Source organism: Daucus carota, chromosome 6 (assembly GCF_001625215.2).
Source record: "Daucus carota subsp. sativus chromosome 6, DH1 v3.0, whole genome shotgun sequence".
NCBI classification, from domain to species: domain Eukaryota; kingdom Viridiplantae; phylum Streptophyta; class Magnoliopsida; order Apiales; family Apiaceae; genus Daucus; species Daucus carota.
In genome coordinates, this window is record NC_030386.2 from 14,622,505 (window position 1) to 14,641,834 (window position 19,330).

General features: G+C 34.9%; 2 protein-coding genes across 2 annotated transcripts; one reads left to right on the plus strand and one right to left on the minus strand.

Moving 5' to 3' along the window:
* The first annotated feature begins 1,130 nt into the window (after positions 1-1,130).
* LOC108224379 (F-box/kelch-repeat protein At1g51550) lies at positions 1,131-4,927 on the plus strand. The gene is made up of 2 exons (XM_017398968.2): positions 1,131-1,692; positions 3,471-4,927. Exons 1-2 carry the CDS (start codon positions 1,263-1,265, stop codon positions 4,427-4,429), a joined length of 1,389 nt encoding a protein of 462 aa, XP_017254457.1. The 5' UTR covers positions 1,131-1,262; the 3' UTR covers positions 4,430-4,927.
* A 761-nt stretch (positions 4,928-5,688) lies between these two features.
* On the minus strand, positions 5,689-11,771 carry LOC108225906 (uncharacterized). The gene is made up of 9 exons (XM_017400860.2): positions 11,293-11,771; positions 10,386-10,589; positions 10,165-10,267; positions 9,331-9,410; positions 9,158-9,235; positions 8,918-9,009; positions 6,632-6,743; positions 6,284-6,409; positions 5,689-6,197 (listed from the first exon to the last, which is right to left on the minus strand). The coding sequence occupies exons 1-9, from the start codon at positions 11,584-11,586 to the stop codon at positions 6,081-6,083; spliced, it is 1,206 nt and encodes a 401-aa protein (XP_017256349.2). The 5' UTR covers positions 11,587-11,771; the 3' UTR covers positions 5,689-6,080.
* Positions 11,772-19,330: the final 7,559 nt, after the last annotated feature.

The window sequence follows — 19,330 nt, forward strand, 5'->3', positions numbered from 1 at the left end:
TCTCCCCCTCTCCTCTCTCTCCCTCTCTTTCCCTATAGCTCCCTCCCTAGGATATGCAGCAGAAGAATTGAAGGGAGAAACTAAACACAAAACCCATTAATCAGACCTATTAATACAATAATTTGCATTATACATACACACAAATGTTGTGTGTATCTGTGTGCGAGAATGTAAGTATGTGTGTATATATACTCCACAACCTGTTAATATATATGTACACTCCCCCGTTTCTTTAGGTCCAAGATCAAGAAGAGAGGATGGTGATGGTTATGGTGACGAAGGAGAGTATTGCTGTGATGAGTTTCTGATCAGTCAGCTATTATTTTTTTAATTTTTATTTTTTATATTTGCCATGTAAGCATTGACTAACGGATGTTAGTTGACTTTTAACGGAAGGATCCGAATCAGAAAAGTAAGTATGAAAGTTTAAGGATCGTATTAATGTAAAAAATAGGATAGGGACCCGGATAATAAACAACCTATAGTTCAGGGACCTTAGAATTAATTATCCCTTTCTTTTAAATAATATTATTGAACAAAACTGTTCCTTTTGAATCAAGGGGATTTTATCTATACATATTTATTCACATCAGAGTTTTGTTTTTCTGTGATTTTTTTAAATCTTTAATGAATTACATTAAATTATTGATCAGTACATAAAATCAGAGTTACAAAGAATGAATAAGAATGCTCTTCTAGTTATTCAATAATTTTAGGGGTTAACGGACATTGTAGAGGTTTCTGGATTGGAAAGATGAAGACGTCAAGGATATAAATTCTGGATTGAAAATGAAATGGGCAACCATTTGAGTGAAGATATTGATCCTCGTTATTTTCTTATTATTATGATAATACCAAAGAAGAATGAGAACGAAATGAGTGAATAAATTATCGTTATTTTTAATGTGAAAACTGAAATTGAGAGTAGACCAAATATTTTTATTGCGAACCAAATATTCTTAATATTTAATAGTTTAGTTACCCGTAATTTGTAAATCCGTTGTATAGAAAGAGTTGATTCTTCTTTTTCTTTTTTAAATCTAAAGTTTAAGATTGATAAATGTAGAATGATTATAGAAAAGTCAACAAAATAAATTAAGATTACTTAAGTAGAAACTAAAAGAAGCAGAGTAGTGTAAGTAAATCTTTGTCTGTACATAACAGATAGATACAGATTAATAATACACTGCTAACTCAAGTAGACACACTCACACACACTAGTAGGTGAAATCTAGTAGCTTCACTTTGTGAACTCTTCTAAAATGGCAGAATCATCACCATCATCATCATCATCTTCACCAACAACTACAGCAACATGGGCCAATGGAATGTTGATTCTTGCAGAAGACCAGTTGTTGCTTATCTTGATGTTGTTGCCAGTCCAATCTGTACTATGTTTGGGCATGACTTGTCGGAGATTGAGGTCACTCTTGTCTCAATCAGACACCCTTTGGGAGTCTCTTTGTGTTAGAGACTGGAGACTCCGAGATTTGGGTGATGATGATGATGGTGCTGCTGGTGGTGTTAGTAAGTATAAGAAGATGTACAGAAGGGTGTATCAGCTTCAGGCGGTGTCGTGCCGGGGGCTTTCGGTCTCTGATCCTGATGTTTATCCTGGCCCTAGAGCTTCCCACTCCCTCAATTTTGTCTCCGGATCTCTGCTCTTCTTGTTTGGTGGTGGTTCTGATGGAGGTTAATCACTTAGCTTTTATTTTGTTACTATGTAATTTTATATGTATTGAGCCATGTGTGAAATTAGCATTGATTGTTGTATGAATGAAGGTAAGAAATTGTGAGTGTCCCGGTTTAAGATACAAGTTCTCACATCGATTAGATTAGAGGTCTTAGCAGAAACCAACAACTAACAACTAATGTATATCGAATTTGCTAGTTGTTTTGGACTGACCTCTGATGGGTTGTTGGGTTCGAGGTGTTAGGTAAAACTTAGAGAAGTATGGGTTTCAAAGAAGCAACATTTGGAGTTTTTTTTTATATAGGCGATTTGGAGTTACTCTAAGATCTGGGATAAGAATAAAACTTGTTATAGGAGATTTGCATTTTAAAATTTATCTCAAGTCGGTAATCTTTCACTGGATCAACCTCTAGACTTAATTCGGGGACTCTTTACTGCTTGGAATTGGGGTAAGGTATACATACCCTCACCCGACCCTTCTTCTTACTTCTGAGACGGATATGCCATATATGTTTGCTTTGGTTTAACTTGAGCTATCCAGCTAGGTGAATACTTAAATGAGTTCAAGCTTGGCTCACTCATCAGATGAGTTATGAACAAACTTTCAATTTAAGCTAGAATATCTCTTATTTGAGTTTTAAAAAAAAAGTATATCAATGAGACGAGAGTGTTGTTATCATTGTCAACAGCTTGGTTTGCTTGCTCAAGCCTTTAGGTGCCTTTTGGACATGTGTATAGATCGGAAAGTTTTAACCTTTCTAGCTGATGATTTTATTTATGTCCTAAATTACTTTCATTGTCATAACTTACGAGTTCAGCTTTTATTAGCGGGATAACTTTTTCCCCTCCATATACTTGTATTTTCCATTATGCTGAAAGGTAGAGGTTTGTGATATAGTGTTCTTCAGTTTAGCTTCCTTTTAGGTTGTTATTTTCTAAAACCAACTTTCTGAACTTTGCTCTGATGCGGAGTTATTTCTTCTGTATGGTCTCAAATTTTTCCTCTGATTCAAGCCCAGAGAAGAAAAAGAACGAACATACTACTGGTGTACTGCTTTTACAATAAGTGTATATTTTGTAATTTTGATATCAAATGTCTTTTAATATATTTTGCATTTTTTAACACATTAAAAATAATCTTTTTCACTGTATCTTTGTGAACCTTAACGGAGAAAGAGTGTTTTCTTGTTTCTTCTTTAATTGTTCTGTTATTATTTTAAACAGCAACCTTACTAATTCCCATTTATAGGGGAAAAGAATTTGGAAAGCATTAACGCACTGGGCACCTTGAAGAGTCCCCATCATATAGTTGTTTGGATCTTGGTTTCTAAATATTATGTTAACTACTTGTAGAACAGATTGAAAGATGCATTACATGCTAGTATTTCTATTCATCTCAAGAGGAACATAGTAAAATGTGCACACTGTACTATTAAATTGTCATCGTTGGACGGTAGGGCAAATTACATTTAATAAAAAACAAATATCGTCTCCTTGAACTGAAACGGTTGTGCAAGTGGTACGACTAAAGCAACCCGTCTCAGAAATGGTGGGACTTGGAAGCTTCCTTAACCTTGCCTTTGTAAATTTTGGAAATCATGTAAAAATAGAAGTAAACTAAATCTTCGATGACAGATTGGCCAGAATTCCAAAAAATTGCTGATGTATCAATCCCTTTTCTGTATGATGTCAATATAATCTGAAAGCTACTTCCTGGTTATAAAATGTCTAAGCTCTTTTGTTTATATGTTTCTTCTTCATGGTGTTTTACTTTTAGGACGTCATCTTGATGACACTTGGATAGGATACTTGAGCAATGACATGAAGAGAATATTGAAATGGCAACTGGTCAACACAGGAGTTCCAAGTGGGCGATTTGGGCATTCTTGTGTTGTAATCTGTGATCATATTATCCTTTTCGGAGGGATAAATGACAATGGAATTCGCCAAAATGATACATGGGTAGGGGAGATAGCGTTACATGAGACATTGGGGGTAACATTGTCTTGGAGGCTACTTGACTTGCTTTCTGTTGCACCTCCACCACGTGGGGCCCATGCTGGCTGCGCTGTTGATAAAAATAGGATGCTAATCCATGGTGGGATCGGACTGTCTGGTTTGAGGCTAGGTGATGCATGGGTTCTAGATATAGCAGAAAATTTTGCCTTTGGCACTTGGCATGAAGTGGTGGGTCATACATTGCCTGTGGCTCGTTCAGGACACACATTAACTTATATAGGTGGAACTCAAACAATTTTATTTGGTGGGAGGGGATTGGGTTATGAGGTGCTTCATGATGTCTGGCTCTTTGATACTTCAGAAGGTCAGTCAAGGTGGGTACAGTTGCTGTATGAATTAGGAAATATACCAGACGGGTTTTCTCTCCCCAGAGTTGGTCACTCAGCTACCCTCATCTTGGGAGGTCGAGTACTCATTCATGGTGGAGAAGACATGTACAGGCGTAGGAAGAACGACTTTTGGGTTTTAGATATCAATGCTAGGTCATTTAAAATGCAGTCAGCTAATATATATCAAAGGGCCGGGACACGTATGTGGAAAAGGCTCAAGTCGGAGGGTGTTATACTTAATTGCAGGTCATTTCATCGGGCTTGTGCAGATAGTTCTGGTCGTTACTTGTATATATTTGGTGGAATGTTGGATGGGTTACTACAACCTGCTGAAGCTTTTGGCTTGAGATTTGATGGGGAACATTTTCTAGTGGAGCTTGTGATCTAGCTTTGAAGTGTATATAATTAGGGAATGAAGAATCGTGCTTTAACTGCTGGGTTAATCACATTCTTCCGTGTGTCAAGTCTGACTGGCTAAGAAGATAAACATGCGGCGACCAACTTCTTTTCCTAAGAATTGTAGTTTGTGCTGCAAATCAGATGCAGTAATGCAGCATGTCTTACCCCGAAAAAAGTACATGCAATGCAGCAACAGTTACTTTTGAGAGGAGACTAAATTGATGTGACCCTCGTATGCAAAAGGGCTCGATGCAGCACGGTTTCATATAGGGGAAGTGCATTCAAGTGAGATTCAAAGCTCATGTTGAGAATAAAGTCCTAAATTTGAATGATTAATAATGAAGCTTTTGTCTCATACTTTTGACGGGAGAATGGATTGAAAGAAACAAATGGTGTAAAAGTAGAAGTGAGGGCTAGGGTTGAGAGGTGAGTTTTGCTTTGGCAAGAATTTTGAATAAAATGGTGGAAGTAAGAAATGCCTATACAATTTGATATTAGAAAAGAGGGAAAATTAAAAAAATAAAAATAAAAAATCGGCCTTGCAGGTCTTTGAAAATGATAGAGTAAATTGATTTTTACAGTGTTGTCTTTGCCTGGCGAGAGTGGAAAGGATGAAGAGCGAAGGGAACTGAGTGCAAAATTTATATTATCAGATTTCGTAATAATGGATATGCTGGGAGCATTCCTTTAGAGGATAATGAATGAACATTAAGTTATGGAGTCTTTGTAGCTTGCTTATCGGTAGAAAGCACTTCACAACTCAAGGCTGAATGTTAAGTAGTTTGAGGGTTTATACCATCACGAGTCTCAGAGTAAAATATTGTTATAGATTTAGAGTTTTTTGGTTAGTAATAATTAATAATTACAAGAAGAAATGAAGTTTGAATACTCATTAGTATGGTTTAAAATTCTCATAATTTTATTCATCACAATCAAGCAAAACATAATAAGATATACACCACTAATATATGATCATAATAAGAAATGAATGGTCGGAAAATCTAGAGTTTTCAATTTGAAAGAAAATGTCAGATCATGTATTTTATTCTTTTAACCTTAGCAACAAAATGCTACACGAAATAAAGTTTTGTTTTTTTAATCCTAAACATTAACATTTCTAATTGTGATAATGAGAGCCAAACGCTCCAAAATATTAAACTTTTTGTTCAGACAAAACTCATTACAGCTAAATGTGGACTATATAACCAAAAAAAAAATAGCGTCGTCTAAGCAACAATGTGCTAGATGTGACAGCCATCCTAATCATTTTATTTACTAATAACCATAATTCTTACACCGAAAATACTTTAAATACCTCCACCAAGTTACATATAACGTTGTTACACCGTATCTTTATAAAAAGGGTGGCGGCATTTATTCAATTAACACCGAAATATTTGTTTATTGCACAAGTTGCAAACCCAAAACTTATAAGCCCACGCTCTGTTGTCCATATTTTCAATGTCCCAAATTATGTTACACTATACCCATCATCTCTCGATATAGACTGGGTAGTACATAATAACTTGTACAAGTCCGATCCTCACAGAATTTAACGCTAATTAAGGAGTAAACAAACTTAACGACTTTTAACTAGGTGTGCCTTCAGTTGAAAATTAACATGTCCAAGCAATTTAGGTCTACTTCTGCAAATTGTGAACTCGACCTCTGTTTATTAGTTGCCAGAGTGCTGCCTTGGCCTCTTCGAGTGTTTCAACAGCATGCCCATCTTCAAATGGTATCCTCTGTATGTTAAACTGCAAAGAGAATAATTATTTGTTTTAACTCACTAGTGCTAAAATTTGGATGAACACACTTATGGAATGGCAGTACAAGGCAAGACCTGAGCTCCTTGCCGAACACGAATATCTGTTCCTTTGCTGTCTATTGAGATGAGAGCGACATCATCAACTTCATTTTCCAAAGATAAAAGCTCTTTTAAAGGCTTTGAAAATATTGCATTGAGTTCCTGTATAAAGAAGTTAGAAAGAGGATACAAATCAACATTTAATTTGCTTGAGCTTTGAAAATACATACATTCATATCTACCATTACTATGAAGCTCCCCTCTATACCAACATATAGAGATGTTGCTTCATATATCATTGTTGCATAGTTTCTGATAAGTTGTTTTGCATAACATATGCATGGAAGGAGAGAGTTTTATATGTAACCATTAGCGGAAAACTACCTTCAGATTTTGCTCCCCTCCATCGACTGCTATCTTATCAGGTCGCAGAGTTTCATATTCTTTGACATCGACCCAAGCAACGGTGCCAAATCCACCAATAAAATATATATCGCTGCAAGTTAAATGATAAGTGGTTAGCAGGTAACGATCCATATCGTCTATAGTGGAATTTTAGTACGTAGTTGCAGCAGAGAATGTTCTAGGATTTAGCTATAAGGGAGTTGATACTTGTTCAGAGAGTATAATTTTTTGATCTGTGAACAATGCTTGTGATAAAATGAAATGCACCAAACAGTGGTCATATGAGATACATTTCTCTCCTCTCTTTCTTCTTATTTATTTCCTTTAATTAATGTAAACTGAGAATAGCTGTGCTTTACTCTCACATAAATCCTTCCCAGATATTTGTCTCTCTTGGAATCACCAAGTCCTTGACATTTTGGTATAGACTTGCTATCAGAGCAACCTCCCTATCTTATGCCCCCCGTTGCCATCCTCTAGATTATTTACTAAAAATACTATTATCTCATATACAGGTATCTCACAACAACCCTGAACAAAAAAAAAAAAGACAGATTCCACAATGCATTACCTATTTTGTCAATTTTACATAATAATTATAATATAACTAAGTTGCATAACTTAAAATTAGAAATGTAATGATCGAACAAATATGCTTCTGTAAACAGCAAGGTAATATTAAAAATACCAAAGTATATCATAATAATAAATATAAGAACACATCAAACAAAATATGTAAAATGACTTGCATCAAGGTCAACCCGGGATCATTCGAATTTCACGGCAAGGCCATAACTTGAACATCTACTTTCTGCTGAAATCATGCCTGCCAGTTGCCTCAATATAAAAAAACAGGAACCTATTATGTTTTTTTAAGATCTAAATCAATCTGACTCATTTCATGTTTAAAACTTAAAATATTACTTATATTGATATCACACACCAATAATTATGCAATGGGTATCACCTAATAATTATCACCACCTAGGAAGCATGGGTACGGCACCCAGGTGCTGCACTGGGCACCGGGTGCGCTGCGAGGCGTATCCCGGTGTATCGGGTCGGGGACTCACGGGGGTGTAGCAAAGGGGGTGCGGGAAAGGTATTTTTTGTAATTTTGCAGTCATCTTCTCTTCCTCTACTCTCCTCTTCCACTCATCTTCTCTTCCTCTCCTCTTCTGTAGTTCTGTTCATATATGTGTATGGCTGAGTCTGTATGTATATATGTATGTATATACTCGTAGACGTTGGGTAAGATCTGTATATGGGTGTCTTTTTATATGTATGTAAAATTGTATATGCATACAATTATATTTGTTTATAAATGTATAAGTGCCCTGTGCAGTGGGCATGTAACGATAATGAACTTATGTGTGTGGCTATTTGGTTCAATACGAATGCTACTACTTTATTTTATATATTTTTTTTAAATGGTCGTATCCCCCAACACTCGAATCCCCATATAAATTTTTTTGCTGAATTCCCGTATCCCCGCACCCGACTCGTGCTTCGTAGATCACCAATGTATCGAGTATCGACTATGTATCCACATTCATAAAAACAAATACAGGGCAGACGCAGCATTCCGCTGCAAGAGTGAAGGGGGATATATAGACAAACATCTGTAATCAAAATTCAGGCCCACTATGATTTTATAGATAGAAACTAACTTGAATTAAAATTGTAAAAGAATCAAAGATACCAGCTGAAATTATGAACACACAATATCTTCAAAATACTAATTGTGTGTGTAAGAACCTGAAGAAGAAGATAGTATAAAAGTTACCTTTCTACAAAAAAAAGTAGCATGAAAGAAGAATAGAGGGACTGAAGAGAGAAAAGAAAGCCACTTTGTCTATAACTCAACTAACAGTAAAGAAGATATCAGATGTGCATTGAAATAAACATCACAATATATCATAATATCTACTTGGGCGGATAGAACTGTTGGATTGGGGGTGAAGGATAAACAGAACAAACAAGACAAACATCTAAAGCATAATTTGAGTCCACCAATGATCAAATATTTATTGTGCATTATATTCTCTTCATATAGTGCAAGATTTAGGAAGACTTTTGTGAGGCTCTTTGGGAGGTGCCTCCACTGCTCAAATAGGCATATATCTGCCCAGCACAGCCCTAGGTGACAAAACCTATCGCCACAATATTCTATGATTTTTCTCGAACATGTTCCGCAAATTTCCATATTAACATACCAAAAAGAGACATATATCAACATTCAATAAGCCAAGATGAAAGTGGCACCTTATATTCTGCATCCTGAAGTAGTAAAAGTTCCCCCACTGTTGAGAAGGTCCCTGGTGATGTTTCGCTATGTATTGCTTATGAGCCCATTCCTGACAATAGATCACATATTAGGATATAATGCCATATCTAGTTTCAGATGTTTCTGTTATATAGAGAACATTTGAGGTTGAGTTATGAGACCACCAACACATTGTACTACACATTTCATTACTTCGAATATACTAAGTATATAATCACCTGTTGATCTTCTGGAAGTGGGAACACGTCACCGAAAATTGTGACCCTTGCATTCGATAACCCACTCCATCCAGGTATCTATAAAAAGATTGATATCCATAAGCTACGCAAAGACACAATGCTAGCCAGCTCAAAATTTAAGTCAATGATTAAAAGAAGTTAAATGCACTGACCTGTACCACCAATGTGCACCTTGGGTCTGCTAATAAGTTTCTCGTGTGTATAGCCAATGGTGAGAATGAAAATATTGGATCTGCATGTAAAGAACTGACTATCATTAGGCAAGAATACGATTGTAAGAAGAAGAGGAAACCGTTTGCTTGTCATTTGTCACAATCTGTTTTTTCAAGAGTTTCCTATCTTAGTTGAACGAAATGGTTTGAGGAAAACGTCAGGACTGACCTGTATTAGCATTTAGCAGTATTACTTGTTAATAGTACCCGTAACTACTGAGTAATAGCATAATTAGTTGAGTATTTCAGTGCGGGGGGGTTTGTGTCTTTTCTTGAAAGTTGTTACTAGTTGGCTGAGTCTACAGATATAACTAGTGGGTGTAATCTCTGTGGAACAGAGAATAAATGAAAAAGAAACTTGTTCCACCAATTTCTTCTTTCTCTCTCTATAACAAATTTCTCCTCTGCTCTTTGTTCTTTTGCAATCTATCTTCCTCGTTGCTATCTCTCTATTTAGTGTCTCTAATCTCTTTTCTATCCCTCTATTCTCTCAATTCTGTGTTATATCCTTTACATTCATATGAACAAAACACAAAATACAGTTCCCGACACAAAACCAGTCACCATTAGAAGAAGAAGAAAGCCACCTCCTATCATATATATATTTAAAAAAATACAAACAGATTATGATTTAGAAAGTACTACCAAGGTGTCCTTTTAAGATCAGACTAAAAGGCCAAAATATTCTTGAAAGTCTTCATTGTAAAATAAAGCATAACAATATAATAGAATTAACCAGGTATAAAAAACAAATATAAATCTCCATTAACTTACGTCCCATTAAATCAGGTGCAAAATCAACTAGAGAACCAAATGGGTATCCTTCTCGCCGATGATGCATTCGTGACATCACGGTGCAAAGGTGAGCAAACCTAGCCTTGCATTGTAGGATAGCATGAGCAAAATCAGAACTTGTGAAGTAGAAAACAAGTACAAAGCAAGGTTTACATGGCTTAAAATTCATGACGAAAATTTAAGACAGAATTTTTCTTTACCTGTTCCATCAAATTGCGAACTGCTAAGGCTGGTCTAGGTAATCCATGAGCTGAAGTTGCACTCTGCACTCCCCCTGATATTGGAGTTCTAAACAGTCCAGCCCTTGAGCTTCCCCCAGTTCCGCTTCCATATGCTACCGCAGTTGTCACAATATCTGATCTGCTGTCTATATCATTTTTATAGTAGTTGTGGTCTGGCTCGCCCTTCAGAACATATAAAAAGAAAATCAAAAGGAAATCCCCGAAGTAGCCAGTTAATAATTGTAATCATAAACTATGTCAAGGAAAGATAAGTTTATCTCATTTTGCACCAAACTGTTAGCAGTAAATACTTTGATTATCAATCATGCACCATAAAGTGTTAAAAGACAAAATTCAACAGTATACAAGCAGGTAAATAACAGACAGTGAATTGGTGTTTACGTTCCTAAAAACATATATTAACATTCTATGTTTAGATATGCATAAGCATGTGTTTTATAACCTGGAATAGAAAATAACATACTTTAAATTTGTAGACAATGCTCAAATATTAATCTTCTCATAGGTAGTTTTCAGACATAATTAACTTGTTCATGCATAGCGTTTCGGCATTTTCTAAGAATTCCTCTTACTAATATAGAACGCACACACATATATACAAATTAAGTTGTGATTGTATAACACTGCACGGTGCTAATACATGGGAATACAACCCCCCCCCCTCTCCCTCCCTCCAAATTCCAATTACGATTACAATTCACGGTGCTAGTGTGCTTAGGCAGGGAATGTTTCAATTCAAATTACTCAACAGGCTAAAGTGCGAGGGACCGAAACGTTTCTATTCCAAATTACAGTAATACAAATCACAAGTCTCCGTAATTACTCGATAGGCTACTGTGCATAAGCAGTAAAGCGGCGTTTATACCTGCGGCAATGAAACGATGTTGTCGGAAACCAAACCAGTTCCATTACCATTCCGCCCTTGGAATTCAGCATCATCTCCATCTTCAGTAAGTCCACCAGACTCACCGGCTAAAGCGAAAAGTCGAAAACTAGGCAAACTGGTGAAGCTACACTTGACAGAAGAAGCCTCGGGGAATGATGAACGCAGAATCGGCGATTTAATCGGAAGAGGTGTAAAAGAGTGAGTATCTATGAGCTTTGGGACTAAAAACAAGGGGCCTGGGCCTGAGATAGCAGCAGTAGCAGCAGCTTCCATCAAAACCCTAGTAATTAAGCTAGACAAACGGAGAATAAGTGATTGTGGCGGTGAGTTTGTTTGTCAGGGAGAGAAGAAGCTCACGAGTGGTGTTGAGAACGGAAAATAAAGTTACGAAAAAGTGTGTATAGAGAGAGAAGAGAGACCTAGGCGGGCTGACAGTTTATGCGTTTCGGCTTGGAAATAAAGCGGAGTGGCAGCAGGGCCACGACTTGAACGTCAATGGACTCGGACCGAATGAGCAGTCCTGGCCCAATATGTTTCTGCTGCCCTAACGTTATTATTATAGCTATCATTAATTGATTTTTCAAATTAGTGTTCAAATATATTATCATGATATACATTTTTTTGAATATATAATCCGATTTATTCATATTTGATACAAACAATTTCTTATAAATGATAGAATAATGTGGTATACATGTTGCATATCAAGTCTCTGAATGCGTAACTGTCATTTTTAAAAATAAAAAATATATAATTCATTTCAAGTATGCGTGTCTTGAAATTTTAATTATATATAAGTTCATAGTACCCTGTAAATTTGCATCATTAGTTATTGCTCAGACAGTAGTTAAGTGCTCGAAGCTGTGAATGTATAACAACATATAAAGGAGAGGAGGGGAGAAATTTGGGCGTGCGAGTTTTCCGTCGTCCTATTCTATTTTGAGAGTCAGACTCCCGTGATTACAGTTTTAGCTATCATCCTCTAAATCTTCATCCTTCACCGATTAAGCCATTTTCGCTCTCCCATCTTTTGTTTTGTATTTCGATTTTTCAATAGATCAAGATATGCGAGATCTTGTTGAGTACCAGTATTTTCTTGGGATGCTAATATATCATGTTTTGAGTTTTGTGTGTTTTTTCGTATCGTTGCCGGAGGTTTTTTTTAAAAAGATTTATACGATGTTTTGGATAATTTATAAGACTTGCATCGATTCTGGACGGCAATGGATATCGCAAGATCTCACCTTTCAAATACTTTTGAACGTTGGGTTACATGTGATGCTCATGTGAAGGTCAATTGCTTGCGATGCTACCCGTTGATGTAGGTCGGATCGCTGGATGTGTCATTTTAATATTTTTGGATCAAGTAATTTAAATTTACGTGTTAAGCGGTCTGAAAATAAAACGGCTATTTGTTAGCTCATTCTTTGTCCCGGCTTGGGTTCAGATGAGTTGTTTCTGTTAATAAAATTATTTGTTTGTCAAAAAAAAGGAGGGGAGAACAATTTTCTTAGAAAAAAAGACAGAACATTTAATTGTAATTATGAGTTTTTTTTGAGATTATTAATATGATTTCCATGCACATATGCTGCATACGTCAGATATAATTATATAAAAATTAATATAAATTATTCTTCATTACTAGTCTGGACTTAAATAATTTTTAAAAACACGATCAAATTTTCAAAAAATATAACTGAATCGAACCAAATCGAATTAACACCTTTCGGTTTTATTTAGTCTTGACTTAAAACTGGACATGTTGATATCATGATGCGTCAATATTGAATTGATTTAAATCATAATTAACGTTTTTTAAATATATATATGAATCGATATTAATATATTAAATTATATTCAGTTTAAACATTCATGTTTTATACTCCACCCATGCCCTGTCATTGATATAACATGAGATAAATCATTTTCCATACTCAGCGTATGGTTCCTCGTTTATATAGCATGAATTTATCATCCTACAAGAATATTGTTTCGTGAGTGAGATATTTTTTCATCACAAATAAAATATAAAAGAATAAATTTTTTTTGAAGCAAAATATAAAAGAATAATTGTTTTTGGATACGAAGGATAAAATAATTTGCATATTAATAATGACATGTCATTATACGCTGCATCATAATAAAATCTATACTATACTTACTATACTATAATAAGCCAACATGGGTATAATTTGTAGTCCCATTTTTTGTTCTTGTTTTTTCGTTTGGTTTCGTCTGGTATCGCTTGGTTAATTTTTTTTTATCAAATACTTAATAATCGTGTCCTATTAAAATTTTATCTCCCGTTGATATTGATTTCACAAACAAAAACAAATACTTCGCATAACATAGGCTCTCACCATCGCCCTGTGTCTCTCTCAATCTCGGCGAGCTCCGTAGCTTGACATTAAGGGCGAATATCTACTTTACCTCATGTTCTGCTTTTTATTACATCTCTCAAGAGCGCTGCTTAATTCATCTCTCTGAAGGTATGTTCGGTATACATATTTATGAATATGAGTTCTCTATGTTTTGAATGACTATCTTTCTTTGTTATACATTGTTTCTTTATCTTAAATTCCCTAATTTAGTTGCTTATAGCTGTTGTGTAATTGTTATTAGTGCAGAGAATGATGTTAAGCTATCGGAGATGGTATAATTTAGTTTGGTAATTTTTATACTGTGATTCGTATTTGGCCCGCCTCCAGTATGGTGTTAAGAGTGAGAGTATGGGGTTATTGGGATATATCGAAATGTGTTCGTGGTTTGTTGATTACGCTATTTGTATGTGAGTCGTAGTTGAATTTTGTGATTCTGTATATTGTACTGTGTTTTGTCTTTGGACAGCTTCAATTTGATCGTATGTGTTTTTGTGTGTGTTAGGATTTTAGATTTTAAGTATTTGCATGAAGAGGTTTAAGGATCTGAACCCATGAAATTGTCATTTTTTATACCTATATAATTGCTTAATTTAACTGCACCTATGAGGTTTGGTGAGAAGTTTGTGGTGTTGATTAGTCCATTGTGTTTTACAATGTGTAAGTAGTTTTCAAGCTCGAATGGCTTATTATTTGTTCCTTCAGTTTTTGTCTGTTTAGTTGTCTAGCAAATGATTATGATCACAACCATGGTAGCTATGATCTTGGTTCTACATGTCTCTTCCTTTGCCTACATCAAATAAGCAGAATTATATGCTGCACTTATTCCAATTAATCTAATAAGATAATATGATCAGCTGGTATTTAACAAGTGAGTTGCTTCTGGATTGAATATTATTATCGCTTAGTGCTGTAGTAGCTGATAGGCAACTCTGTCAAGACAAGTGTAATAGGGGCAGCATTTCTATGGTTGGAGTCAGCTGAATAATATGTTATGTAGGTGGATCAGATAGTCACACTTTTAGTCGTTGAAAGTCAATATTCAAAGACACAGTTATTCCTTTCAGCTATGATTTCATTTAGAAATTTGACTTTATTTTGGTGGTAATCCAAATTGGTTCTCTGCTTTTATAGCTTTTAATGAGTACTGAGTGACCTGTTTATTAGTTTTTTTTTTTTGCGAACTGACCAATCTATTGATTGATGCAGTTGAGAGTCATTTTAGCCCTGATAACCGGATTGAACAGGTAATTAAGATGCACACCTGCATCTTTTCACTTGTATAGTTTTAACTTTTATCTGAAATGTTTATTGTTCCTTATTGATACTTCTAAGTTTTTGCTGTCAGATATTACAACCTAAAGAGGATAAGGTTGTATCAGCGAGTTCTCTAAATACAACCATTGCTGGGCCGCCAAGCATTATAACAGGCCCGCCAGAAATCTTGGCTTCGAGTGGAGCACTTGCCACATCCTACCTGCCGAATGCATATGCTCCGCTAGAACAAAGTTTCCACTATGGAGGTTATATATCTAGTCAGTCCGCATTATGCTTTAAATAAAATGAGTAGATAAATCCCAACCATTTGTAATTACTTGATAATTTGTCCTAGAATTCTATTAGGTAATTATTCAAAGTTCTATGGAAAAGAAAGAGTCAGATAGGAGTTATATCGTATCTTGACCTTTGTCTGACTGCAAGCTAAATGGAAAGGTTCTCGAGATTGGTAGCACTAGGGGCTGCATATGCTGCTCTATGTATCATCTTTTAAGCAGTAGTGATTGAATTGTTGTGAAAACGAGCAACTATTGTTGTATTAGCTGACATACTAAAAAAGTTCCGATCATAATACTATATGTTGGCCAAATGTTTGCATTGCTATTCGATGAGTTCCATTAATTTCTTCATGCTATTTTTAGTTTTAAAATATGACGTGGTTTGAAATTTGAAGTAGTTGGAGGGTGGTTGTGTGAATAAGTAGTACCATGTGTGGTTATTTTGAGGAAGAGAATGAGTATATGAAGGTGGTGATGAATTTTGTGTTGAAAGTAAATGCAATTTGTTCAAGATGTTTTGTGGAAGGAGAGTCGGCTTTGAAGAGTTTCTGATTTAATTGAGCTGGCTTGGTTAGCAACCACTGATTACTAATATTGACAGCTCCAAAAATTTTATGCCAATGCAAAACTTTCTCGTGTTTGATGATTTCTACTAATGTCTAATAGGCATGCTGACTTGAAACTAACTTCTTCGACCATATGTAGCTAAATTGGCATTGGATTTAGTTTACTCTCCTGCTAATTTAGTTAGCAATTCCTTGCATGCCATTCTCATATTGCTTTTGGTTAATGTATTGCTTACCTAACTAAACTTCTCTTTGATCTTATTATTTATCTCCTTTGTTTGTTCATGCTTCAGGTTACGAGAACAATGCTGGTAACTGGGGGGAGTATCCTAACTATGTGAACTCAAACAACTTGCAGATAATACCTCCAGTGAGTAAAGCTTATTCAAACAATATAATTTATTTATTTTTTAAGTTTATTGCCTTTGGATCAACTCACTAGATGTTCTTCTGATCAATCATAGGCTATGTTCAACAATAATTCCTCACTCTTTTATCCTTCCGGCTATAGCTTTGATACGCAAATGGCCTATGGCCAGTTTCCTCCTCTGGCCAGCCCAATGTCCTCATTTTTGGCTGATGGTCAACTGTACTCTCCACATCAAATACCCATGTTGTATTGTGATTTATTTATATCTTTATATAATTTGCGATGCTTATGTATACCACTTTGTAAACACACTTATGTGATTTTTTAATAGTTGTCATCGAACATCAAGCTGAGGTATTCAACTGTTAAGGGTGCATACTTCTGCATTGTTCTGGTTCTATCATTGCCATTACCAGACCGAGCCCTTATACTGCTACTTCCTCTTATGTCGTTTGTTCAGTTCAGAGTATATTTCGGCCTCCATGGAATATAATAATAACACCGGTTTAGTTGCAGGACTGCCGGAGGTCACAAGTATCGTTGAGCTGTCATTTTGGTTATGTTAAATTAAGTTATGGCTAAATTGCAGGTATATGTGAAAGCCCATGAATGTTCAGAACAAGTTTCAATGGAGGAATTTGCAATTGTTCTTGCTAAGCACTTTACATCTTTTTATCAACAGGTAAATTTACCGAAAAAATATTTTAAATTTCTTTGCATTGCTTACACTGAAGTTGCAATAAAACTATTATTAATAACATATATTAATATTGAAAAATACTTATAGATAGATTATAAAAATATATATTATTTTTACCAATTACAATATATAAATAAATATTATAAAAGATAAATCTCTAAAAAAATATAATCAATTTGTGAATAATTTTATCAAAGTTTAGTACATTATCATATAATATCCCTTATAAAAATATTTAATGAAGTGAACCATTATCTAACCCTTTTTAACTCTATATTTTTTCTTACAAATCAAGATATATGAAATACGAAAAATATAGTTTAAAATTCAAAAAATAATTATCATATATTAATATTATAAAAATATTTACATATAGATAATAAAAAAAATATTATTTATACTACCGATTTATAATATAAAAAATATCATAAGAGCTAAATTTTTAAGAGAAAATATGTCAATCAGTTACTATAGTTTAATCAAATTTCAAATTATTATTACTAAAACGTTGATAAAATAATATTAAAATTTAAATTATAAATAATAAATAATAAATTTTGAACTATATATTAGCCCGTGCTTTGTTGGTTGTGGAGGCCTGTCAGAAGGGTTGCAACAGGTATCCGTCCCCCTCTCTCCCTGTGTGCGGGGGCGCGTGTGTTATTAAGTACACATTTAAGTGTGACAATGCAAGTTGTGAAGTATAGCCTCTTTCACAAACTAAACTTAGGCTGACTATAAGCTAATTTCAGTATTGCAGGTGTCTGTAGAACGAAGTGGGCAATTGAATATGAAGAGCCTGTGGGACATGCGTTCAAATTCAATCATCCAAACACAACAATATTCATCAATAATTGCAATGTGATTTTAAAGTAGGCATTAATTTATCAACATGGTTTCTCTCTTTTGTTATCAGAAACTAGTCTTCATAAGTTTTTTTTGATGCAGGGCCATCATGGATAAGAGTGGAGATGCAGATGACTGCCATTTAACACCAGAGGCAGTAGATTTAGCTTCTAAATTAAGTGAGGAGGAACTAAAGAATTTGCCACTGCCAGGACAGGTTGAATTTATCAATGGAGGCCCCTCTTGTCAGGTTTGTGAAGTTTTTTGCCTTCTCAGAAAAGTGTAGAAGTTACTTGTATTGATTCACATGGACATGTACTTGCTGCAAATTGCAGGGATACTCTGGAATGCATAGATTTAACCAGAGCTTTTGGAGTAAAGTACTATGCAAGATGATTTTAGCATTCTTATCATTTGCGGATTATTATTGACCAAAGTATTTTCTTCTTGAGAATGTGAGGAATTTTGTGTCCTTCAACAAGGGACAAACATTCCGTCTAGCTATTGTTTCACTTCTTGAAATGGGTTACCAGGTGAAAATTAGCATATAAGTTCATAAATGTTAATATGCCAGTGCGGCCCTTTTTTAGATGTATAAATATCTGAGTGATCCCTTTTCTACTCAGGTTCGGTTTGGTATACTTGAAGCTGGAGCATTTAGAAGCGTGCATTTGTATGGGTCTCCTGAAGAAACTCTCCTCGGGTGGCCAGATTCGATGCATGCCTTCTCTGCACCAGAGCTAAAAGTTGCATTATCCGGAAACAAGCATTATGCTGCTGTCCGGAGTACTCAAGCTGGAGCACCATTCAGAGCTATCACTTTATAATCTTGCATGCTTTATAGCCGAATCGAGGAAGCTTGCATTTATATGGATTTACTTTATAGTCTTACTTATGAACATTTATTGTGTATCTGGTAGATAACCAGTCCGATTATATCAACATCAGACAACTAATGCAAAATTAAGTTCTCAACAAATCCACACTTTAGCCCTCACTTTGTTGTTTCCTATATATTCCATCACTGCCTCATTCCTTTAATGTTCTTGAAATATGTATTTCAACCTCTGCAAGTCCAATAAAATGATGGATGTCTAATACCAACCATGTCGTGCAACAACCTGCTGTTGAAGCGGGTCAAGTATTCACTATTGTTTAATCAGATTTCACACCTATATCCTTTCTTGCATTATATGATTATTATCTTTGCGAACTAACTGCCACCTCTATTACAAATTATATTTTAAGTCTAATGTTTGCAATCTCAACTGGACATTCTATGAACAGGTTTTTGGTACCTAACAAGTGTACAAGCTCTATTTTTCATTAGAAATATTTGTTTTTAGATAATTGTCTTCAGTTTTGAACATACACTTTCGTCAATCAAATCTAAAACATAAACATTAAATAAATTAACTTATTTTGTGTGACTAATTAATTTATAATTACTATAAATTTTATCTCAAATATCTAATAACATTAAAGAATTATGAAAAATAAAGACGCCCGTGCTTTGCACGGGTTTTAGGCTAGTATTTTATAAATATCTTACTATATTTTTGATAAATAATTTAGTTATATTATATTGAAAATTAGGTATT

Excerpts from the sequence above, each read along its gene's own strand:
- LOC108224379 (XM_017398968.2), top strand. The coding sequence starts at position 1,263 with ATGGCAGAATCATCACCATCATCATCATCATCTTCACCAACAACTACA. Across the intron at positions 1,693-3,470 it reads TGGTGGTGGTTCTGATGGAG|GACGTCATCTTGATGACACT; the intron begins GTTAATCACTTA and ends TTTTACTTTTAG.
- LOC108225906 (XM_017400860.2), bottom strand. The coding sequence starts at position 11,586 with ATGGAAGCTGCTGCTACTGCTGCTATCTCAGGCCCAGGCCCCTTGTTT. Across the intron at positions 9,236-9,330 it reads GGTGCACATTGGTGGTACAG|ATACCTGGATGGAGTGGGTT; the intron begins GTCAGTGCATTT and ends ATCTTTTTATAG. Across the intron at positions 9,010-9,157 it reads CACTTCCAGAAGATCAACAG|GAATGGGCTCATAAGCAATA; the intron begins GTGATTATATAC and ends ATCTATTGTCAG.